The sequence below is a fragment of the Myxine glutinosa genome, chromosome 14, assembly GCF_964187855.1.
Source record: "Myxine glutinosa chromosome 14, kmMyxGlut1.1, whole genome shotgun sequence".
Taxonomy (NCBI): Eukaryota; Metazoa; Chordata; class Myxini; order Myxiniformes; family Myxinidae; genus Myxine; species Myxine glutinosa.
This window is the reverse complement of record NC_136274.1, coordinates 8888898-8914192: the sequence shown is the minus strand read 5'-3', so window position 1 is coordinate 8914192 and position 25295 is coordinate 8888898. Positions and strand designations below refer to the sequence as shown.

The window sequence follows — 25295 nt, the reverse complement described above, 5'->3', positions numbered from 1 at the left end:
CCAGACCGTGTCGAAGGCACGTGATATGTCAAGGGAGACTGCTCTAATTTCCTGTTTGGCATTGAGGACCTCCATCCATTGTTGAGAAAGCAGAAGCAGCATGTCCAGAGTAGAGTGACCAGGTCTGAAACCAAATTGATGATCAGAGATCAAGCCATTGGAGAAGAGGAAAGATTTCATATCTGAAGCAATGATGGATTCCATGACTTTTCTGATAATTGGGAGAAGGCTGATTGGTCTGTAGTTGCTGGGATCTGTTTTTGCACCTTTTTTGTGCAAAGCGGTGATGTTGGCTGATTTCCAAGCAGATGGAAGATGACCTTGAGCAAAAGAGAGGGTGAAGAGAACAGAGAGAGGGAGTGAAAGAGCAGAAGAACAGGATTTTAGGACCCGTGGGCTGATGCCGTCAGGTCCAGTTGCAGAATCAGAGTCGAGGGTTGACAGAAACTTTTCCACCTTGTCAGGAGGAAAGGACACAGAGTCCAGGAGCAGCTGGGTACGACTGGGTACGGTGGGTACAGAGAGGGATGGGTTTGGGACACAAGATTTAGAGGCAAACGCAGAGTTGAGGCATTCAGCCTTTTCACGTGCGGAGTCAGCCGTGTGGCCATTTGAGGTGAGGGAGGGGACGGAAGGGGAACAAACACCAGAAACAGATTTGACCAGACGCCACCAGGATTTGGAAGAGGGAGACAGATAAGAGAATTCGGTCCTGAGAACGGAGAGATATTGTTTCCTGGGTCTCCTTAGGGTGGACACACACTTGTTTCAGGCTTTGTGAAAGGATTCGTCCTGACACAATTTTTCTTTTGGTAGCTACCAGGTTAAATGTTTAGCTAACTTCACACTCAAGTAGGCTGCAGACAACGTAATAGTGTACCCTCAGCACGCAAACAATCAAAACAATAATAATGCTACGTTGTACGTGTCGGAGGAGCGGGGTCACTGAGGCCAATATGAATGAATGAATGGTCGTTTTTTAAGGCCATTTTCCCCGCTAGAGCAGGGATTAGCCTTGCGGGCCCCATGACAATCATGGTTCCCTGTTTGAGGCAATGTTTTTATGGCCAGATGCCCTTCCTGACGCCAACCCTTAGTCGCCTCTTATGATGCGCAGGGATATGGTGTACCTATTCTAAACCAGGGTACACACCAGGATCATTCATCCCAGCAAGCTGGTACTCAATTTGCCGACCTCGGAAGGATGACGGGCTGAGTCAACCCCCCTGGTGTTAATTTAGCAATTGACCGGGATTCGAACCCATCACTGAGGCCAATGAACACAGTAAAATCCGAGTGTTAATTTAACTTTGAGAGTGAACAAATGGACCCAAAAGGATCCATTTGTTCACTCTCAGAATTATATTAACACTCACATTTTACAGTGAATAATACTGAGGGTGAAAGTATGCCAAAGAATTATTAGAATAAGCTGGCTCCGCTAAATGGTCAGTCCAGGTGATGATGTGCCGTGCGTAACAGAGAAGCAGTCAGTCCTCAAAATTAAAATGATACACATTTATTATTTACAATATGGAAATCCAATCATTGTAACTCCCACACATGCGTGTCTTATAAGGCGGTCTGTAACTGCAAGTTCCAGTTAAATTTTTTTATCAATCAATTTCTTAAATTAGCCATCAATAATGTTCTGGCCCGCCACCTAGTGGCTTAGAAAAAAATTGGCCCGAGGCCAAACTTACTTGTCGACCCCTGCCTTAGCCCATTGGGCTGAGGGTGAAAAGCGAGCTTGAGGAAAGGAAGAAGAAAACCTTGAAAATTGTTTTAAATATGAGATGCAATGCCAAAAAGGATGGTAATATTGATCTTGAAAGAAGTCCTCGACCTTCTCTGCAATGGCACAAAAGTCGCAGACAATGAAAACTCCCAACCTTAACCCCAGACTTCACAATAAATCGGCATTTTGATGAGAAGAGGCAAAACCAATTGTCTTCATGTCTATGTCACCGTAGAATCGTGCCAATAAAGGAACAGCAACCATCTCTTCTGGGCGTGCCTTCTTTCAATACCAAGTAGAATCAAATGGTAAGCAGATTTTCAGGAGCGCGATTTAAATTTGGGCCTGAAATTAATTAATGTATTCAATCTGTGGATGTACAAAGAGTTATGGACATACAATCATTGGTGGTTCAGAAATTCACAAACCCCGAAAGAAATGTCCCATGTTTGTTTCATGACGTTCATTCATTGCGGCTGCATCGTTAAATATTTTCCACATCTGACATGTTTACCATTAATGACATAATAATGAAGGTTTTATCAAGATACATTTTCCCATATTTTCTGGTGTCATTTTATATATGTTCATCATTGTTTTATCGTTTATATATATGTACTAGCAGAAGTACCCGGCATTGCCGGGCGGGGGAGGAGGAGGGGAGGGGGAGGAGGAGGGGAGGGGAACGGGGGGGAGGGGGGATTCTGGTAATTCCCTGTGTGCCGCAAGAGGCGCCTAACAGGGTTGGCGGCACGAACCCGGAAGTCGGAACTCATTGTCGTCAAATAAATGTAGCATGTATGTTTCACTCTCTGTCACATGCCGTTGGTCCCATGTCAATCGGATGAAGTTGAAAAATTAACATTACGAAGTTTCTCTGGGACGTACTGATTCCGAATAATGAAGTTGAAAAATTAACGTTCCGAAATACGCTAATTACGCTAACAGAAGCGCTGGCGCTGCGAAGCGCTAGAGGGAGCGCTGCGCTCCCTCCCTTCGATTCCCTCCCTCTTCTGCTCGCGTTTCTACGCTAATACGCTAATTTTAAAACCCGAAGTTTTTTAAAATTTAAGGTGTGCTGTAGTTGCTCTGAGACGTACTGATTCCGAATATGCCTTTGGTTTTTCTCTGCGATGAGTAGTTCTTGAGTTATAAGAGGACAAACAAACAAACATACTTTACTGCTTTATATATATAGATGTATGTATGTATATTTTTTCCTTGCACACACACACACACACACACACACACACACACACACACACACACACATATATATATATATATATATATATATATATAAATTTTCTCCCATATATCTATATAAATAAAACTATGTGTGTGTGTGTGTGTGTGTGTGTGTGTGTGTGTGTACACAAAATGTACACAAACATTCCACATGACAAGCTAGTAACCGCATTGGACAGAGCAATAGATAAAGCATTTGCAGGAGGTAATAGGGTATACATTAATGTATATCAAAATAGAGCACACTGGTCTGTAAAGAATAATCAATATTCATGCAGTTTTTCAAAAAGTAAACTCAAAGAAAGTATTCGATTTCTGCTAAACAACAGTTTCTTTACATTTGGCAACAAGATGCTCCAGCAGACAGTGGGCATACCCATGGGTTCAGATCCCAAGATACTCCAGCAGACAGTGGGCATACCCATGGGTTCAGATCCCAAGATACTCCAGCAGACAGTGGGCATACCCATGGGTTCAGATCCCAAGATACTCCAGCAGACAGTGGGCGTACCCATGGGTTCAGATCCGGCCCCTTTCTTTGCAAATTTGTTTCTGCACATGTACGAGTTTGATTGGGTGCAGCACATGTGCAGGAATAAATTAACAACTGCACGAAGATGCGGAAACATCTTCAGATTCATTGATGATTTGTTGGCAATTAATGATGGATTTATATTTGAGCAGCTTCGTGATGATATATATCCAAAAGAACTTGAATTAAAAAAGGAAAACCAAACTTCCACTTCAGTTTCCTTTTTAGAATTACAAATTGATATCCATAATAATAAATTTCACACCAAATTATTTGATAAACGAGATGCATTTCCATTCCACATTGTCCGAATGCCTTTCTTAGACAGCCACATTCCCAAAAAGCTATTTTATGGTACGGTTAAAGGTGAAATAATTAGGACTGTGAGAGCAACCACACACAGCTCTGAACTGGTCAATAAATTACAACAACTAGTCAGACGTATGTTAGCGCAGGGAGCTACAGTTGGCAGATTAAAACAAGTTTTCTTTAAAATCACAAAATGACACCAAATCGAATTAGTAAAATACAATACGAATATTAAAAAATATTATTCATGAGATTGTTATGTAAATACAGTACAATATAATAATTAAATATACTACAAATCAATGTTGCTAGGAATCAGTGGTTGCTAGGATATGGCAGCATGCCAAAAACCGTTATAGGTGACAGTTTGAACATTCGAAGTAGTTTGATCGAGAGGTAGGTGGTGTGGTCGTGCTGGTTGGTAGATTGGTGTATTTCAGGTGAGATGTGCATGATTTAATGATATCATATTATCGAGTGTGTAAGGAAAGTTATAAATATATGATAATGAAGGAGCTGGGGCTCCCACGTCGATCGGAAGAATGGACGCGACAAAAAGCTGGAATTCATCCGAGTTGCTTTAATCAAACCAAACACTCAGGCACTCTGAAAAGCCCGTTTATCGGGCAGCAATATATATACATATTATCCCGGAGCGTTTGCCCAGGAAAGGCGAGAGGGGGCGTGGCCCAGCGTCCTGGCTGCGGCCTGGCAAGTTGAGGGCGAGCCTGCCCGGGCATGCCCGGGCGTCCCGACCGAGGCCTGGAAAGTTGAGCGCGGGCCTGCCCGGGCGTCCTGGACGAGCCCGGCATGGTGATCGCTCCGCGTCCTTGATAGGTGCAAGGCGATTGTGAAAACCCAGCGGTAGCCGCTACACACGTCCCCCCAGAATCGACTTGCACCGGCAGGGTCAATTTGAGGAGGGTCCTGATGACCCGGCCGAAGCGACCCCTGGCGGGTCGTGGGAGGGGGTCCGGTGTGGTGGTGGGCGGTCGAGTGGAGGGCACCGTGGATGGGGGGCGGTCCTCGCCGCAGCGGAAGGGCCACCCGTGGTGGGTGGTCGACGTCCACGTGCGCCGGCTTGAGGCGGTCCACCGCAATCCGGTCCGACCTGCCGCCGATGTCGATGACGAACGACTTGTCGTCCCGTCGCAGCACCCGGAAGGGCCCGTCGTACGGCGGCCGGAGTGGCCCCCGATGTGCGTCGTGACGCACAAAAACATACTCCGCTGTGCGAAGTGCTGGGGGGACGTAGGACTGGGGGTCACCGTGGTGGGATGTTGGCACGGGGGCAAACCGTCGGGCGGCCTCCTGGAGGTCCGAGCGCTGGTGAGCTGCGGACCAGGGACTGGTAGCGTCGGGCACGAATTCGCCCGGGACGCGTAGCGCCTGGCCATAGACAAGCTCGGCGGTGGATGCCTGGAGGTCCTACTTGGGGGCCGTGCGGAGGCCCAAAAGGACCCACGGCAGCCGGTCGGCCCAACCGCCGTCTTGAAGGCCGGCCATGAGCGCGGCCTTCATGGAGCGGTGGAATCGCTCACACAACCTGTTTGCTTGGGGGTGGTAGGCCGTAGTACGGTGGAGCTTGACCCCCAGGTTGCGGGCGACCGTGCCCCACAGCTCGGAGGTGAACTGTGGTCCGCGGTCTGACGAGATGTGCGCCGAAGCGGGCGACCCAGGTGGCGATGAAAGCCTGCGCCACGTCGGCGGTGGTGGTGGAGACGAGGGGAACGGCCTCCGGCCACCTGGTGGTCCTGTCCACCATGGTGAGCAGGTGTGTGAACCCCCGTGACGGGGGGAGGGGGCCCACCAGATCCACGTTGACGTGGTCGAAACGTCGTTCGGGCACGGTGAAAGGTGCCAGCGGGGCCTGGGTGTGTCGGTGGACCTTGGCCCGTTGGCAGGCCGTGCAGGTGCTGGTCCAATCGCGGACGTCCCGACGAAGGCCGTGCCAGACGAATCGCGCTGACACCAGCTTCTGGGAAGCTTTCCGGCCCGGGTGGGAAAGGCCGTGGAGGGAGGCGAAGATGCGGCGTTGCCAGGTGACGGGCACGATGGGGCGAGGCTGGCCTTGGGAGACGTCGCAGAGCAGGACAGTGTCCGCGAAGGGGATGTCGGCCAGGCGGAGGCCCGTGTCCGCCGCCCAGAGGGCTTGCACCGTGGTGTCGGTGGTTTGGTCCGCCGCCATAAGCGCAAAGTCCACGCCCAGGTGGACCGCGTTCGCGCTGGCCCGGGAAAGACAGTCGGCCACGGCGTTGTTTTTGCCGGCGACGTGCCGGATGTCCGTGGTAAACTCCGACACGGCGGAGAGGTGGCGCTGTTGGCGGGCCGACCACGGCTCCGTGACCTTGGCCATGGCGTAAACCAACGGCTTGTGGTCGACGAACGCCGTGAAAGGTCGGCCCTCCAGGAGGTGGCGGAAATGGCGGACGGCCAGGTGTAGACCGAGGAGCTCCCGGTCAAACGTGCTGTATTTGAGCTCGTTCGGCCGGAGCTGCCGGCTGAAAAAAGCGAGTGGCTGCCAAACCCCGTTAACCCATTGCTCATGTACGGCGCCCACCGCGTAGTCGGAGGCATCCGTGGTGAGGGCGATGGGAGCGTTGAGCACCGGGTGAGCGAGCAGTGTTGCGTCGGCGAGGGCCCGCTTTGAGCTTTGGAAGGCCGCATCCATTGCTGCGGACCAGGCGATGTCGTGCTTGGCCGGCTTGCCCCGGAGGGCTTCGTAGAGGGGCCGCATGAGTTGAGCAGCGCGGGGCACGAAGCGGTGATAAAAATTCACCATTCCCAGGAATTCCTGCAGGGCCTTTATGGTGCGGGGACGCGGGAACGTGGTGATGGCCTCGACCTTGGTTGGCAGCGGCACAGCCCCGTTCTTGGTGATGTGGTGGCCCAAAAAATCAACGGCCGTCGTGCCGAAGTGGCATTTGGCCGGGTTGACGATGAGGCCGTGCTCGCTGAGGTGCCCGAACAGTGTTCGGAGGTGGAGGAGGTGGTCGGCCCGGGACGTGCTGGCGACGAGGATGTCGTCCAGGTAAACGAAAAGGAACGGCAGGTCACGCAGCACGCCGTCCATCAAGCGCTGGAACGCCTGAGCCGCGTTCTTGAGACCAAACGGCATCCGCAAGAATTCGAATAAGCCGAACGGCGTGATGACTGCCGTTTTAGGGATGTCGGCCGCCCTGTCAGGTACCTGGTGATATCCCCGTATGAGATCAATTTTCGAAAAAATGACCCGTCCCGCCAGACGGGCGGAGAAGTCTTGGATATGCGGGATCGGGTACCTGTCGGGGGTGGTAGCGTCATTGAGACGGCGGTAGTCGCCACACGGGCGCCATCCACCCCCCGGCTTTGGCACGATGTGCAGTGGCGAGGCCCACGCGCTATCGGAGCGCCGCACGATGCCGAGGTGCTCCAACGCGTCGAATTCGGCCTTCGCCATGGCGAGCTTGGCTGGGTCGAGGCGGCGGGCCCTGGCGTAGACCGGCGGGCCCGTGGTTGGTATGTGGTGCTCGATCCCATGCCGTACTGCGACGGCCGAAAACGTCAGCCGCGTGAGGGCCGGGAACTCCATGAGCAGGCGAGCAAACTCGTTCGCCGCCGGGACGGCGCATGCCAGCTCGGTCGGCGCGGAGCTGCTCAATGTGCATACCAGGGAGCTGAAGGTTTCGGCTTTGATTAAACGACGCCGTTGGACGTCCACCAGCAGTCCGTGTGCGCAGAGGAAGTCGGCGCCTAGCAGAGCCATGGGCACGTTTGCGGTTACAAACGTCCGAGCAAAGCATTGGCCGCCGAAGCAGAGGGTGACGTTGCGCGGGCCGAAGGTGCGGATGGTCGATCCGTTGGCCGCAACCAAGGAGGGGCCGCAAACCGCGGATTGCCTGTCCTGGTCAGAGGCGTGTATGACGCTCAGTTGGGCGCCGGTGTCGCACAGGAAGCGCCGTCCGGACGCTTTATCCGTGATGAACAGTAAGTTGCCCGTGTGGCTGGCGCTCATGGCTGGTAATGAACGCCGGCCCGGCCGTTTCCCGGCCTGCCGAAGGTGCACGGGGGTCGGCATGTCCGGGCCTTCTGTCCGAACCTGGCATGATAGTAACACCACGCTTGGTCAGGTGGAGGTTCCGGTCGTCGTGCTGGAGGTGGTCGGCTCGGTGTAGCGGCCGCCAATTGCGTCGGCAGTTCGGTCGTCGACCGTGCCAGGTGCTCGGGCGCCATGGGTGTTGCGTCGGACGGCGGTGGGTCCCATGTCGCCGCTGCGATGCGCTGTCCTGCGGCGGAGATCTTGTCGGCTTCTCTGGCAAGGGCCCGGGGATCTGTGATCGTCGTGCTTGCCAGGGCGAGGCGTACCGGGTTAGGCAGCTGACGGAGGAACAGCTCCCGGAACAGGAATGCCGGAGAGTGCTCGCCGAGCAGTGTAAGCATGTAGTCCATTCGCTCGGAAGGGCGCGTGTCGCCGAGCTCGGGCAGGTCGAGCAGGCGCCGTGCGCGTTCCGCCGATGGGAGGGCGAAAGCGTCGAGGAGAAGCTTCTTAATCGCGCCGTATTTGTCAGCGGCTGGCGGGCTCTCGAGGAGGCTCAGTGCGCTGGCCACGGTGGCCGAACCGAGCGCTGCTACCACATGGTGGAAGCGGGTGTCGTCGGCCGTGATGCCTCGCAGGGCGAACAGGGAATCCGCCTGTGCGAACCAAACCGCCGCGTGAGCCTCCCAGAAGGTAGGCAGTTTAAGGGCGACTGCCGTGCCCATGTCGGTAGGTCACCAATGAAGGAGCTGGGGCTCCCACGTCGATCGGAAGAATGGACGCGACAAAAAGCTGGAATTCATCCGAGTTGCTTTAATCAAACCAAACACTCAGGCACTCTGAAAAGCCCGTTTATCGGGCAGCAATATATATACATATTATCCCGGAGCGTTTGCCCAGGAAAGGCGAGAGGGGGCGTGGCCCAGCATCCTGGCTGCGGCCTGGCAAGTTGAGGGCGAGCCTGCCCGGGCAGGCCCGGGCGTCCCGACCGAGGCCTGGCAAGTTGAGCGCGGGCCTGCCCGGGCGTCCTGGACGAGCCCGGCATGGTGATCGCTCCGCGTCCTTGATAGGTGCAAGGCGATTGTGAAAACCCAGCGGTAGCCGCTACAATAATACATTAAATCCTATTGCGAGTAAAGTTAGAATTAGTGATGTTGCATTGATGGGTTGACTGACTGCCTGGACGCAACTGAGGTTGTGGATCTACTGATGTACCATCTACTGATGTGGATGTGGATCGAGGTTGTGGATCCACCGTTTGGAGAGGTCCTGGGCTGAAAGGATCGAAACCTCGAGGAAGAACGGTGCCCAGCTGATGATCCATGCAGTCGGGAACTAGTCAATTGCTTACGGGTTAACGTTCTTGCTTTAGGTGGAGAAACTATGTTTGAGGTTTACAATTTAAATAAAGTTGAATATGGGATGTTGTGAATTTAACATCATTTACAGCAATCCTTTAAATTATTTATATTTAAGTTTAGGAACAACCGATACTGTAGTATTAATTGTGTGTGTGTGTGTGTGTGTGTGTGTGTGTGTGTGTGTGTGTGTGTGTGTGTGTGTGTGTGTGTGTGTGTGTGTGTGTATAAAAGAGAGAGATGGAATTGTGAGGAACAGAAATGAAAAAACGAGGTGTGTGTGTGTGTATGTGTGTGTTACCTATAGACTCCTAAACAGAGAGGCTCACGTACTTGATTTTTGGCATAGACATAGACATGGCCATTGGGCCTGGGAAGGACATGGCCTACCTAAAAATGACCTCCGATGACGAGATCCATATTTTTGTCCCTCGTCGCACCACAGAGCGAAAGGGGGACTATGGTTTTCCACTCTGTGCGTGTGTGCGTGCGTAAGCGAAGGACCGAATTCTAATTTGGTGTGTGGGTGTATCTCGGCATAAGGAAGAACGCTATTGAAAATTAGGTCGCCACGTCAAAATCCAAGATGGCCGCCACCATATATGTCTGAACCTGTGAGCGGAATATCTTGAAAAATAAACGAACTACTAACTTCTAATCTGGTGTGTGGGTGTGCCTCCAACCCACTCGCAAATATTATCGACTCTTCCATGTTTTCTGCGTCTTCCACTTTGTCAACTCACATCACTTCAACGACGGGGGACCGAGGCGTAACGCTTGTTTATTCATATTTAACTTAGCGCATTTCAGCGAGGACCATTATACACTGATCTCAGCCTGTGCCAGAGCAGCTCGATGATTCGCTCAGAGCGATCACGTGATGTTCCATCCTCGCCGCCAGACTCCACGCTGCCTGCTATACTATAGATCAGTGGCTATACTCCCACGCAGGCTGCATGTGGGGATTATCAGCGGCAGCCTGGTCACCAGTGTCTGAAGGATGAAGTTTGGACGTACGAGCCAGGCCAGGCTGCCAAGTTCAAGTTGCCTGATACCCTGCCTGTTTACACTCTCTGCGAATGTACGGGGGTCGAGGCTCCTGTGTGTGTGGGGGGGGGGGGGGGGGGGGGTTTGTCCAAGGTTTGTCCGAGGCCGAGTTTTCTTTTCTTTCATCTTTAGATCCATATTGTTAGCCATAACTTAGCGCATTTCCGATTGGGTTCTGAACATTACAGCCTCTGCCTCTGCCACAGCTCAGAGCGATCACGTGACAATTTTCATGTTTGCAAGGAAGAAGGCACTGGACCCCAGCCCCATATATACATCACTGCCTGCGCCATCAATTTGCATGTTATCGGTTACCTTTTATGGCTCGCTCAGGATCTTCGTCAGGCGAGCGAGCGAGTTAGCCAATCACCTGGGAGCATGAGGCCACGTTGGCCACGCCCACGACGTGGCATTAGCAATACGTCGTTTGTGTCATTGCAGAGTCGTTCAGGATCTTCATCTGGCGAGCGAGTTGGGTTACCACGTGTAAACGTAAACGTGAAAGTGAAAAAAATTGAATTTGTCTACGAGTTCACACATGGAAGACTGACTATGATAAAGGCAATGCCACCGAAGAAAAGACTATTTGTTGCGTTCAACCTCCAGAGCAAGGAAATCGCTGATCGGAGACTCAATGAAACCGATGAAGATACTTTTCACCGTCGACAAGCCAATCAAGAACGTGTCTCTAGATTCAGACAGCGAGAGACAGAAGATGAGACAGATGCACGTCCAAACGCCAATCAACAACGTGGCGAGGGCCAGACAGCAGGAGACAGAAGAACAGCGCCAAAAACGACTCAACAACTGGCAACCATCAGGCAGACGGCAGCCGGCCATTGCATGGGAGACGGCTGCATTCAGTTACAATCCGACACTGACTACTCCTCAAACGTTGATATCGGCTCCATGTCGTCCACCTGTCAGTTTTGCCATGCCTTGAAATGGAAGGGCCTTTTGCCTTTTGCCATGCCAAATAAATCAAACAATTCCGGAAGTGTACAAAGTTGGTGGTACAGTTTCTTCTTCTTCTTCCTGATCAGCATCACACTTACCTCAGAAACGTGATGAATGCCACATTCACCCCATTCACCCACCAGCATATATATGAACCCCCTTCCTCTCCTGCCTCCCCCTCCCCTCCCCTGCCTCCCCCTCCCTCATCCCCTCCCCTTCCCCCCTTCCTCCCCCTTCCCCCCTCCCCCATTTCCTCCCATCTTCCATCCCCCCCTCCCCTCCCCATCTCCTCCTCCCTCCCACCTCCCCCCCCTCCTCCTCCCTCCCACCCTACCCTCCACTTCCCCCCTCCCCTTTCCCCCCCCTCCCTCCTCCTCCCCCGCCTGGCAACGCCGGGTACTTCTGGTGGGGGAGCTAGAACACAGAACAAACCAGGATATGACAGAATGAAAAGAGCAATGGAAATAAGGGAATGAGGCGGCGGAGGCACCAACAGCAGGGAAGAGATAGACAGAGATATGGAGGAATAAAGGACAGCAGACTGATCTCTGACCATCAGTTTGGATTCCATCCAAGTCACTCAAAACTGGAGATGCTTCTGCTCCTCTCGCAGCAATGGTTGGAGACCCTAAATCTTAATCAAGAGGCCAGGACAGTCGCCTTGGACATATCTCGGGCATTCGATGCAGTTGGGCATCTTGCTTTGCTTGCTGAGCTCTCTACCTGTTGCATTCAAGGCCTTTATTCCTGGATTTCTGATTTCCCACACTTTCGCAGGGAACGTGTTGCCATCAATGGTGCCCTCTCCTCGCCTCTCCCAGTGGAGACTGGGGAGTCCCCAAGGCAGCGTTTTGGCTCATTATTGTTCATCATCTCCTAACCCTAACAACCTCTCCAATGATTTGCAAAACCCTGTCTCTTTTTGCAGACAACTCCACATTGTCATAAAATACCCCATCGCACTGTAGGCAGACTGCAGCTGCAGCACTCTCTGCTGATCTGTAATTGATGTGATGCTGGTCTGATAAATGGAACGTGTCCTTCAATCCTGAAAACCTCACCGTCTCACACTGTCGCTCCTGGATGATTGTCAAACTAACCGAACTGTCTATTTCCATGGTTGAAAGCTGGAAGAGGTTCAGTCCCTTGAACTTTTAGGCCTCACCATCAGCCATGACCTTTCCTGGGCCGACTACATAACAAGGCTCGCCTTCAAAGCCAGGTAAGACTGGGCATCTTGTGTCGAACCAAGTCCTTCCTCGGAAAATCAGAGCTGCTCACAATCTACCAGGCCTTTGTCTGTAGCTCAATGTGGTGCAGTACTGCTCTCCCCTATAGGCTGACACCCGAGCATCACATCTGCCACTCATGAATTCTGTGGAATCTAAAAGCTCTCATCATCATCGGAATCTTTTGCGTTTCCATCACAGGTAGTTTGGAGGTCCCGCTATTTTTGCTTTTTACCACGTCTTCTCCGACATTGCTTCCTCTATTCACTCAGTTCTTCACCCTCTCCAGCGACTCCAGGGTGCTCGCGTTCTTCCAGCAACCCTATCCTGGTTGAACTTACAAAAACCTGGCTGTTCTTCGCTCTCCCGTCTCTGTAACCGCCTTGCAGAGGCCGTTCTTTCCCTCTCTTCCCTCCAGAACTTCAAGCAGGCAGTACCCCGCCCCCTCATGTCATCCCCCATACTGACGCATGATAATTATTGTCCCCATTAACCCTTCCTAACCCAACCCTCTTAGTTGATGATTTCAGTTTCCTCCTGCCCCATCTCTCTCCTCCATTCCAGTTCATTTATTCTTTGGGTGATTGGGTCAAATTGTTGTTCCGCTACTCCACTGTCAATTTCACCTTCATCTTCCATGAGCCGTGCTCTTTTAGAGAGAGGAAAAAAAGCCGCAACGTCAGCCAATCGGAGACCCCAATCTTGTCTTGCAAGTGCTTTGTCTCGTGCTTTGCTTTTGTCTCGTGGCTTGGCTGATTGTGACCCTGTCCTGTTGCTAGGTGTTGCTGCCTCGCCAAACTCGGAGGCGTCTGAAAGCCAGGTAATGCATGCCGTAGCTGAAAGTTCCTGTTGCTTGTGTTTTGGCTGAAAATGTGTTGTTTGTTGCGATGGGATTTTTCTGAGACGAGTGGGGCACGACTCCAACATCCACAAGGAGAGTGCCAGAAAGGACCATTTCTTATCCTCTCTGATTGGTCCTCATATCGGGTGATTAAAAACAGTGGAGTCGTAAAAGTCGTTTTGCATTTCTTTCACCATTTCCCTCTGAAGGTTTTCGAGGAGCAACCTTGGAGGAAAATACAAAGGAAGGAATGCAGGCTCTAAAAGTGAATGGAAACAACTTCTCGTGCTTGTGGATTCAATTGGCCGATCACAAAATTGCTTAATTCCTTTATATCCATTTGAAAACCCATGGTAACTGTTGGCAAAATTGTGGAGTGAAGATAACACTTCATACGGTGATATTTACATGTTTTAGGTGTATAATGAAGGTAATAGTACCAGTCAATGTTGTGCGTACTTGCAGCAGGAAGAGAATAATGGTCGAGGTTCGTAAATCGTTTTCATTGATGGATTTTCATCAATAAGACTTGAGAAAGTGCAGGTTTACTGTTGTGTGTAAAACAAGGTGAGGCCTACATTTTGACAATATTGTTGCGGATATGAGGACTGTATATTTTTTTTGATTGTGTAAATTATTATTATTGTTTATTCTGCGCCCCCCTGCCTCAGCTCCGGAGCTGTGTAAAGGTGAAAGGGCATCCCATAATTAGTCCACAAGCATACACGTCAGCCAAATAATAGAATACCCCTGTTTGATAGTTATCTCTTATTCTGTGTTCTAGGGTAAGGCTGTGTCTCCCATTAATTGAAGTACTCCATTGCACCAGTGAAAGAGAATAGATCCCCTTTCATTCCCATCCCCAAAATCTCCATTTCCAATTACATCCCCTCTCGTGATTGCCAACCCTCGATTGCCAATTACCTCCCTTCCAATAACCGCCATTGACCACGAGGCAGGGTCGGAGAAGAAAGGCGTGTCTCCACCTCGTCATAGAGGGGAAGAGGGGCGTGCCCGCCCGTCGTCATCAAGGGCGGAGCGAGAGGGTCGCGTGACCAACCAGGGCCGAGGTGAGCACACCGATGGGCGTGTCCTGAAGGCCGGCGGCTTGATCGCTGGAGGCGCTATAAAGGCGCGCGCGCAAGTGGCGTGAGTGAGTCAGTCAGAACCAGAGTGAGTCGTGAGTTGGTCGTCAGAGGAGGGTCAGGGGTTGCATTGGTTGCGGTGGTAAGAAGTCGGTGGTGGTGAGAAGTGGTGGCGTCGAGTGGTCAGTGGTTGCGTTGGTTGACGTTGAGTTGTCGATGGTGAGGAGACACCAGGGCCAAGAGAGAGAAGGTTCCAGGTCAATTACCAGCAGTTGCGCCAGAGACGGCAGACGCGCCCTGAGGTGAGCCAGAGAAGCAGCTTTGGCTCCACAAGCAGCGTTGACTCCACCAGGCAGCTTCAACCCGTTACCCCGCGGGGACCAGATAGCGGTGGCATCGGTGGCCGTCGAGGTCCAGCCGACGTCCCGTGCGGGATCAAACCCGAACCATCTGCCCCAGCTGAACCTTCCCATTCCTCCTTCCAGCATTCATTCCTTTCCTCCACCCTTCTTGTGTACGTGAGTTTGTTCTGTGTGTCTTGCCCCTGGGTTAATTAAGTCTGTATAAGCTAATAATTGCACTGTGTCTCTGATTCTTCTGTATATTATTTTATTATCTTTCCTTCTCCTTGGTTACTTTGAGCATGTAAATAGTAGGAATAAATTTAGTAGTATTTCCAACCTTTTTGTCTTCTTCTTCTTCTTCTTATTCACATCCGTGTCGCCTTTGTCTTTTCCCTATTGAATAGCTGCGGTGCGATCCGGCCAACGTTTGGGTGGAATCGGGTTCTAGTCGGGGAATAACTGTTCGGTCGCGGAGCCTTCGCTCGGCAAAGTAACATCTAAACCGCGATCAGTAACAATATCATTGGAGCTTTTTGATCTTGATGGTAAACTTGCGATTTCTCAACTCCTGTTTGAAGAAATCAATTTTTGCTCTAATGTGGGTTATTTTGTTGAAGGGTTATTTACCTGTCGACGTGCTCGGTGTAACTCCTATCACGATATGTATGAATAACAAGCAATTGTGGGAATAAGGAATGCAGAGGGATTATTTATCTACAAATATATATATATGAAACAAAACCCAATCACGTCTCTCACCCGTAACTGGATGGAATAACCAAACGGCTCTCACCTAATAAACTACCCCAGGTGGCTCAGACTATCAAATTAATTAACTCCCATGCTCTTCTAGCCAAAGAAAGGCCACACAAAGGTAATGCCTTTGCTGTTTCAAATCCTACCTGGGTTCCTCTGCAGCTGCAAACATTCACAAGTAATACATACTGCACATAAGATTCCTTTTTGATAAAAGGTTTCTTTTGATTTGTTAAGGGCTCTGTGAAAATTTCACAACCTTGTTCAATTCTTCAGTCTTTATCATTTATTTTGTTTGTAGTCCTTTGTTTATGAATGATTTGACAAGCAGTAGAGATGTTGAGAACAGTCAGGTAAGCCTCCCTCTTTATGGAGTATGCAGGTGCCTTGTTCTATGTTGTGTGTTTGTTTATAGTTTGTGCTTGAGGTATGTAATACCACGTGAAAACAGGACATGGAGGTGCTTTCATAAAATGAAAGAATATTTACTAATGGGATGGAGGACGAGCCTTTTTCTTTGTGGTATTTATTTACCTCCGCCCACCCACCTAAGGTGGGCAGAGGTTGTTTTTCACCCCTGTATGTTTGTCTGTCTGTTTGTCTGTGGACAAAATATCTCAAAGGTTTATGGACGGATTTGGACGAAACTTGGTGGATGGGTTTGTGGAGTAACAAGAACAATCCAATTTGATTTTGATTCAGGTCGGGATCCAGATCTGGCCTATCGGTGGGATACAAAACATAATGTGGTCAGCCTGGCGGAGGTATGCGATCTACCGAGTACCATTCTAGTCTTTGACATATTGTCCTCAATTCGTCGACGTACAAAACTGGTTGAACCTGTAAAGGTTTGGAGGGAGCTAGGAAATCGATCATCGATTCGTTTATTTTTAACGTTCTGGTGATCCTTCTGTTTATTGAGGATATTGGTTTCTTTCTGTTAACAGCGGATATGTTTGTTAATAGATGGTGGTAAGTGAGTGTAGTGCATATTAGATGTAGCCAATTCTGGCAGCAGTTGCATTTCCGTGAGTAATGTCTTCTGGTGATGGCTGTGTTGCATGTTGGGCATCTACATATGTGGTCCAGGATTGAGGTCTACATCCCCCAGTATGGAGAAGAAGAGCCTGGCAGGCTGGATTATCTATGGGTCTCCAGGATTTAAAAAAAATGAACAACGTTCTCTGGGAGCATGGCTCTGTGCCATCGCCTGGGCCTACCAATCTCTTTTGGGAGATTGAGGATGGTTGAGGACTGTTTGTCTTCTTTTGGAGTGCCAGTTCCTTGGGTTTTCCAATGACAATCTTTTCCTCTTTAAGATCGGTGCCACCACTTGCAGGCAATCCTCCGCAGCACCTGATGATGTGATGAAGCCGATAGAGAAGATCCATGTCTTTAATGGCCTTACGATGTTGGATTGTGTGTTTGTTTATCCGGGCTCATCAGCACGTTCAGGCATTTTCTTTCAATGTCCGGGGTGCTGTCCATCACGTCGATGTTGGCTTTCTGTCGTAATTTCAGATATTTGTTGAAAGATGCATTTCCAAATTCCAAAGCAGAATGGCCATTTGAACAGGTGGTTAAAGACATTTTTTCACTCCATTGGTGTGGGTTTCATTCCCGTGGCTGGTCACATCGACCCGTGCACAAGCGAATGGTTGTTATCTCCACTAAATCCTGACAACGTGTCAGAAATAGGACACAGACTGAGTCGTCACCTGGCAATGCGTTTGATTTTCCTTTTTGGAAATGCCATGTCAGGTGGTAAATTGCGGCACACACAAGCAGCTTGTGAGGCACGTTCGTAGATTGTATTGTTACACCGGAAGTTGTGGAATCGAGGCTTGTGGAAGTGCAATATTCACTTTTTAATGAACAAATCGCAGCAAATCGTTAACAATTTCAGTTTTTGTAAATAATAAATTCAGCTTCTCATTGGATGCCGACCTGTGCTGCTGTGTGTGAAGGTATGTGAATATTATTGCGAGCACCAACTTCCTGAGTCGAAAAATAAGATGGTTTCCTTGTGTGAATGTCACTATTCTGGTTGATCGTGACTTCCTGCAAGAGGAAGAAATGATTTGATCTTCGTTCTTCATTGTCCACGACTTGATGGGCCTTAAAATGCCTTTCATGCTCCAACTTTGACTGTGTTTTTGGATTTTCCTTCGATCGCGACTCTTATCCATATAGGAAATGATTTGATGACCTGATTATTGCGCGTTATAATGCTTTATCATGGTTTCTGAGAATCTTATCCATTGTAGACTCTTTGTGGGATGTTTTGCCACATTTTCTTTATTTGATGAACCAGGTTGAGCTGATCATGAAATTACATGAAGAAATCGTTCTTGAAGCGTCATCAAATTATAGGGGCTTCTTTTCAGTTTAAATATAATACAATTGTTTTACTTTAAATAACAGGAAATCTGGAAATTCACGTTATATTTTGTCTTTCTCCTCCCGTATAGATATTTTCCCTGAATTCCGTCATTGCGAGTCTGCAGAACAAAAACGAAGAACTCAAAACCAAAATGGAAACGTTGATGCAAGCTTCCTTTCAGGGCAATGGGGGCAGTCCAGTGTGAGTAGATTCCTCTCTTTGCTGTCGGAAGATCATTTATAAAAACTTCACTGTTGACATTACAAGTGAAAACTTGTGTATTGTGGATGATGTGCTCACCTACGGCTCAAACTCCACACTTGCAATAACCGTATTAAGCTGATTGTATTATCACAATACGTACGCAGGAAGGTTTTGCATTAAGGAAGTAATGGGAATCATTTTTGTGTAAAGGAAATGTTTTCAGAATTTTCAGGTTATGGTTAGGGTTAGTTCAATTCGAACAACTCCACACAAGGGAGGTGGAGAGGCAAAAGTGAAGGAACTGCTCCTGATAACATGATTGGTAAGGCCAGGAAGGGAAAAGTTAAAATTTTTTTTAAATATATCAACACCAGGAGTTTAAATAATCATATGGAATAGCTGGAAGCTAACTGAAGTAGATAACGAGTATTCCTACTATTAATTTGTAATTGATCCCTAGTTTTGACACCAATACAAGTTTATTTCACACATTCACCATGATTTATTCCAGGAAGAGGAACGACAGACGCGCTCTTTATTGTGAGGCAGTTGCAGGAGAAGTACATGGAGAAGAGGAGGAAGTTGTTTCTTGGGTTTGTTCATCTGCAGAAAGCATTCGATAGGGTTCCACACGAAGTAGTGACATGGGCATTGAGGAAGTTAGGAGTGGAGGAATGGTTGATCAGAGTAGTGATGGCAATGTACAAAAGAGCGCGCACAGCTGTAAGGACGAAGGACGGGAACAGTGGTGAGTTTGAGGTGAAGGTGGGAGTGCATCAGGGGTCGGTACTAAGTCCACTACTATTTGTAGCTGTGATGGAGGTGCTGGCTCAGAACGTAAAGGAGGGTTTACCGTGGGAGTTGTTGTATGCAGATGATCTGGTGTTGATTGCAGAAAGTATGGATGGACTGAAGGAAAAGATGAACAAGTGGAAGGAATGTATGGAGACAAAAGGTCGGAAGGTGAATATCGGAAAGACAAAGGTGATGGCAAGTGGTAAAGCATGTGGTGAGATGGAAAGAACTGGGAAGTGGCCCTGTGCTGTGTGCAGGAAGGGTGTCGGAGTGAACTCCATTCAATGTACAATGTGCGCTGAGTGGGTTCATCAAAAATGTAGTGGTCTGAGAGGAGCATTAACCAGTGTGGCAGCTACATTCAAATGTAAGGTGTGCACAGAGGGAGGTGCAGATGGAGGAAATGTTGAGTTGGATCTTGGAGACGGCGTGAAGCTGGAAGGTGTGAAAACATTTTGCTACCTCGGAGACATGCTGAATGGAGAAGGTGGATCGGACTCGGCAACGGTTGCTCGTGTGAGATGTGCATGGAAGAAGTTTCGGGAACTGAGTGGCGTGCTGACGAGGAGGGGAGTGTCATTGAAGCTGAAGGGAAAGGTGTATGCTGCATCTGTGAGAAGTGTTATGATTTATGGGAGCGAGACATGGGTAATGAATGTAGAGCAGCAACAAAGGCTGGAAATGGTGGAAATGCGAATGGTTCGGTGGATGTGCAGAGTGTCGCTGAGAGAGAGGAAGACAAATGATGAATTGCGAAAGATGATGGGAATAGAGCCTGTGATTGATGCTGTGAAAAGGAACATGTTGAGATGGTTTGGTCATGTGTTGAGGAAGGATGAAAGTGACTGGTTGAGAAGAGTGATGGAAATTAATGTAGAAGGAAGTAGAGGACGGGGAAGACCGAGAAAGACTTGGCTAAAGATGGTGGAAGAAGAAATGCGGGCAAGGGGGTTAACAAGGAGAGATGCAGAAAATAGGGCAAAATGGAGAAGATCGTCATGGGGACCGCAAGGTTAACCCCGCTCTAGCAGGGAAAATGGCCTTAAAATGCATGTTGTTGATGTTTGTTTGTATTCGCCATCAAAAAGCTACATATATTGAACAAACAGTTTCAAATGGAGCACCTCGCTGCCATTACAGCATTTAAATTCCATCGGATGTGCCAATAAATGGGAATTGATGCTCCCAGCTTGTCGGTCGATGACAGAAGGACGCCATTTGCATTTTTGCCAGCTCCATCCCTACCCCGGTTAGAATCACGTGTGGGCCCAGGCAACTGGCTGGTATTATGTAGTTCAGTAAATGAGACTTGATTTGAGGAGATCGATTTGAGGACAAGACTAGAAGGCTACAAGATATAAAGGTGTGATGGGAAAGAGAAAATAAAAATAATTATTCAGAATATTTTAAAAGAAACGGCGAAGAAGAAATTTAACACCTCACGTGCAAAAGTAGAAGCATTTCAGAGACAAATATTTATTGTCAAATACAACAAAGACATCAGAAGTGAGAGAAGATTTGATTTTGAAAATTGTTGAACAGTTGCAGGATTTACGTTTTAATTATGAAGATTAACAAACACATGAAACACAGGTATTCCGTATCAAGAGAATGGGGGCAACACTAAGATGGAATTGATGGTGATGATTCTGCGTGGACAGAAATTGGAGATGAGTTTTTTAAAAATTACAACTTTTCTGTCCTGATTTGATCTCCAACCTTCATTATTGTAAACGTCTTTATCAAATCACCTCCTTTGTAATGTATGAAGTCCCGTCTCCTTCAGCCTCTCCGCATAGCTTAGTCTAGCTAGGCCTGGTATAAATCTCATAGCTCTATGCGGAGTTAAAAGTTTTCTTTTGATTTGATATGACCTCTGAACATTTCACCACTTTGCTGAATTCTTCAGGTCTTTATCATTTTTTTTTGTACTTCCTTTGTTTATGAATAATTTGACGACAAGTTTTGATGTTGACAGATACCAGTTAGGCCTCCCACCTTATGGAGTTTGCAATGGATGCCAACGAAGCTGTTCTGCGTTTGTTTTGTCGTTTGTGCTCCACATATGTAATCCCTCGGGGAAAATAGGAGCAGAGAGGTGCTCGGATAAAATAAAATATTCAGTCATAGGATGGAGGACGGGCCTTTTTATTTTAGGTATATAATCTTCGGCCTGTCGTCCTGAATTAGTCGACTTTAAAAATGTTGTCGTTAACTTGTTGTTTTTATTGCCCGAGATTCGCATTTGCACGTAATATACCAATGAGAATGTTATTATCAACCTTGTCCCGCCTTTGTCTTTAGCAAAACTCCGGAGAAGCAAACGTTTGGCGGCCTGTGCGGTGTCCTCAACCTGCACGAGACGGTTCAATGCCAAGAGGTGCCGCCACCTGTCCGGTCGGCTTCGCCCCTCCCGAACGACCAAAGGTGCCCTACTCCTCGCCGACGGGCTCCCAGGCCTTACTGCGAGGTGTGCGAGGTGTTCGGCCACTGGACAACAGAATGCGAAGACGACCCGACATTTTGAGCTTCACCGGACCTGCTAGGCCTGCTTGTCCTCAGGCTTTGTCCCCACATATCACACACTTACCTTTCAGTGCGGCATTTTATCGGCCGTAATGCCAAAAAACATGTTATCTTCATGTTTAAACGAGAATAGAGAAAGCGTGCTCACATGCTTCTAGGTAAAGTAAAGATTAATTTGAAAGGCATAATTGGCCAAAGGCCAAAAGTCTCATGAGAACTAAATATTGCTTTTGCACTAATTTTTCTGCATGTACAGGTAGGAGGCAAAATATGGACCAACATTCCATATATTATAACATTTTAAATGCTCAATGATTGACTTCTTCCTGTGGACAGGTCGTCATTTTCTCCGGGTAACTTAGATGAAACTTCTCATTTCCTCGAAATGCCGGAATTGCTTTGGATTTGAGAGAGAGAACGAGTTTTAGAGGAACGGCCGTCGGCCCGGATAACTCCAGACGGAAGAACGAGTCGTTGAAGGCCACGATCGCCTTTCATACCGTTAGCCTCGTGCCGGCTCCCAGATCCAAATTCGTGTTACCGTTTAAGGCTGAAGGTGAGGTTACCGTTACGAGCGGGTATCGTGCCGACAGTCACGTGACAGATCTTAATCGATTGGCCAAGCCGTACCAAATCATGTGCTGCGATTTTAAACTACATCCTGATCAACTGATCGTTCAGTTGCCATATGCCTTCGTCAGGCCAAACAGGTGGTATATGGCCTGACAATAAGTACGAATCGCAACAAGTCGGTTGAAAAATCATTGAAGGTCGGGTGTATTACTATGTGTTAGGGTTAGAGTCACGACGTCACACGACGACCTCGAACGCTCCTTTGGTACTGGAAGAGTCCGAGAACCTGAGGAATAATAATTTATAACAGGAAACAAGCCGTAGGAAGACGCTGTGGTAACTAATGCAACATAATAAATTGGCAAACACAACGATAAATCCCTCAACTTTGGCTGATCTAGAGAAGAGCAAGTCTTCCGTAACTCGGAACACAGAAGCTAAATTGTACAGAATGCAGGTGTAAGTGCTGTCGAGTGTTTTCCGTGCCACAAACTTTTACCTGTGCTACGGAAGTCACATCATATGATTTGTGCTTAACAATTTGCATTATTCAAATGTAATGAGAGTAACAGGAGTTTATTAAAATCACACTATATATAATTCGAGAAGAGTTTGTTTGCGTGTTTCTTTGACTTGTATGCACTCCTGAACCACTGAACGGAATGAGATGAAAACTGCTGGTTGTCTTTTGGAGGTGAACAGGAATGTTTTAGGTGGGGAAGAAGTTAATGGTCCTGGGTCTTCAGAAGGTACAGTCACTTCTCTCTAAGTTAATGTGTATTGCGTAGCGCTGCCCCTGGTGGGTTTGGTTATTACAAGTCATCCCACAACCTCAGGGTCCACATCGTAACATCCACATTCACAGCTGTGTCCAGTTGGTCAACAGGGAAATGAAACCTCACTATTCAAGTGTTATACTTATCGTATTTTGCTTTACCTATACATGTTTACCTTGCTTGCACTAGGTTTACATGTCTTATCATATACAGTGCATTCAGAAAGTATTCAGACCCCTTCACTTTTTTCACATTTTGTTATGTTGCAGGGTTATGCTGAAATCGTTTAAATTCATTTTTTCCCTCATCAATCTGCACTCAATACCCCATAATGACAAAGAGAAAACAGGATTTTAGAAAGTTTTGCAAATTTATTAAAAAGAAAAATCTGAAATATCACATTGACATAAGTATTCATACCCTTAACTCAGTACTTAGTTGAAGCACCTTTGGCAGCAATTACAGCCTCGAGTCTTCTTGGGTATGATGCGACAAGCTTTGCACACCTGGATTTGGGGATTTTCTGCCATTCTTCTCTGCAGATCTTCTCAAGCTCTGTCAGGTTGGATGGGGACCGTTGGTGGACAGCCATTTTCAGGTCTCTCCAGAGATGTTCGATTGGGTTCAAGTCAGGGCTCTGGCTGGGCCACTCAAGGACCTTCACAGAGTTGTCCCGAAGCCACTCCTGTGTTGTCTTGGCTGTGTGCTTAGGGTCATTGTCCTGTTGGAAGGTGAACCTTCAGCCCAGTCTGAGGTCCTGCACGCTCTGTTTCAGGTTTTCATTAAGGATATCTCTGTACTTTGCTCCGTTCATTGTTCCCTCAACCCTGACCAGTCCCCCAGTCCCTGCTGCTGAAAAACACCCCCACAACATGATGCTGCCACCACCATGCTTCACCGTTGGGATGGTATTGGGCAGGTGATGAGCGGTGCCTGGTTTCCTCCAGACATGACGCTTAGAATTGAGGACAAACAGTTCAATCTTGGTTTCGTCAGACCACAGAATCTCGTTTCTCACAGTCTGAGAGTCCTTTAGGTACTTTTTTGCAAACTCCAAGCGGGCTTTCATGTGTCTTTCACTGAGGAGAGGCTTCCGTCTGGCCACTCTGCCATAAAGCCCAGATCGGTGGAGTGTTGCAGTGATGAATTTACAATTAGGGATGAACTTCGTTCCTGTATAAAGGGATCTCCTCTATGGTCAAAAGTGACGAAGTTGAAACTCAGCACAAACATGCGTGTAGGAGAAACTTCATGGAGATGTAGCCGCAGGCGCCTTTACAGCGAAGCTGTTACAGATCGGAAACGGAGATTTGGAGACGTGCGTTGAAGATGGACTGGACATCGCACCATGCGGCAACAATGTCACCACGGCTGACGAACTCAAGGCGAACGTCTTCCCCAACATCCCCGCCAACTACCGAAATCGCTCCTGGCTCTGTGAAAGGGCAATTCTAGCCCAAAGAACGATGCAGTGGACAAAATCAATTTGGATCTTCTGCAGACTATTCCTGGGGATCTAAGAACTTACCGATCTGTCGACTCAATCCAAAACGACCACAAGACTGTCCATTACCGGGTAGAGTTCCTCAATTCGCTACAGCCTCCGGGTGTGCCTCCCCACATACTCCATGTAAAGGAAGGTGCTCCGATCTGTCGACTCAATCCAAAACGACCACGAGACTGTCCATTACCCAGTAGAGTTCCTCAATTCGCTACAGCTTCCGGGTGTGCCTCCCCACATACTCCATCTAAAGGAAGGTGCTCCGATCATGCTCCTTAGAAATATCGATCCTCCAAAACTGTGCAACGGCACACGACTGGCTATCAAAAAGTTGATGCCTCACGTAATCGAGGCCAACATACTTAGGGGAAACTATAGCGGGGAACAGGTCTTCATTCCGAGGATACCAATCATACCATCTGATCTGCCATTCGAGTTCAAAAGGCTCCAATTCCCCGTACGGCTCAGCTTTGCCATGACCATCAACAAGGCGCAAGGACAATCTCTCAAGGTGGTCGGACTGAACCTTCATTCCCCGTGCTTCTCCCATGGCCAACTATACGTAGGATGTAGTCGGGTAGGACAAGAGAACAATCTCTACATCCTATCCGAACAAGGAAAGACAAAGAACATTGTTTACAAGGAAGCACTGCTTAATTAACTACGTGTCTGGTGTGTTGTGATGATTGTGAGAATATCGATTCTGATTTTATGTGTACACGAATACATTTTTGAAACTACCATTTTCAGTAAACATCGCCCTTCTTAAATTATTGTACAGGGCTTGGTTTCTGTCCGAGGGGCTTTTTGTCCGGGAGGGCCCAGCGAAGCGGGCGAAGCCCAATATAAGAGATGTACTATATAAGAGAGATGTCTGTCTGTGTGTCGCCATTTTTCTCGGAGATGGCTGAACGGATCTTCGTCAAACTTTCAGAGGTTCATCAGTGATGCATGGGAGTGTTTTAGACAAAAAAAAAATCGTTTTTTTTTCTAAAATCGCTCGATAGTGCCTAAGCCTTTTTTGATTAATGAAAGTTATGTACAAGTACACATTCGCATAAAAAAACAAAAAACAATC

General features: G+C 48.3%; 1 protein-coding gene across 11 annotated transcripts in view; it reads left to right on the top strand.

The window, feature by feature from the left end:
* The window catches only part of CLIP1 (CAP-Gly domain containing linker protein 1), a 256458-nt gene extending 233910 nt beyond the window's left edge, over window positions 1-22548 (top strand). For 9 of the 11 annotated variants that reach the window (XM_068135143.2, XM_068135139.2, XM_068135146.2 and 6 more), the window contains 2 exons: window positions 17931-18043; window positions 21146-22548. In XM_068135143.2, coding sequence (XP_067991244.2) covers window positions 17931-18043; window positions 21146-21460 — 428 coding nt within the window. In that variant the 3' untranslated portion in view covers window positions 21461-22548. Of the gene's footprint in view, window positions 1-1973; window positions 2047-13212; window positions 13254-17930; window positions 18044-21145 lie in introns of those variants that run through there. The other 2 variants (XM_068135144.2, XR_013621408.1) reach the window with 2 other exon arrangements.
* The last annotated feature ends 2747 nt before the right edge of the window (window positions 22549-25295 follow it).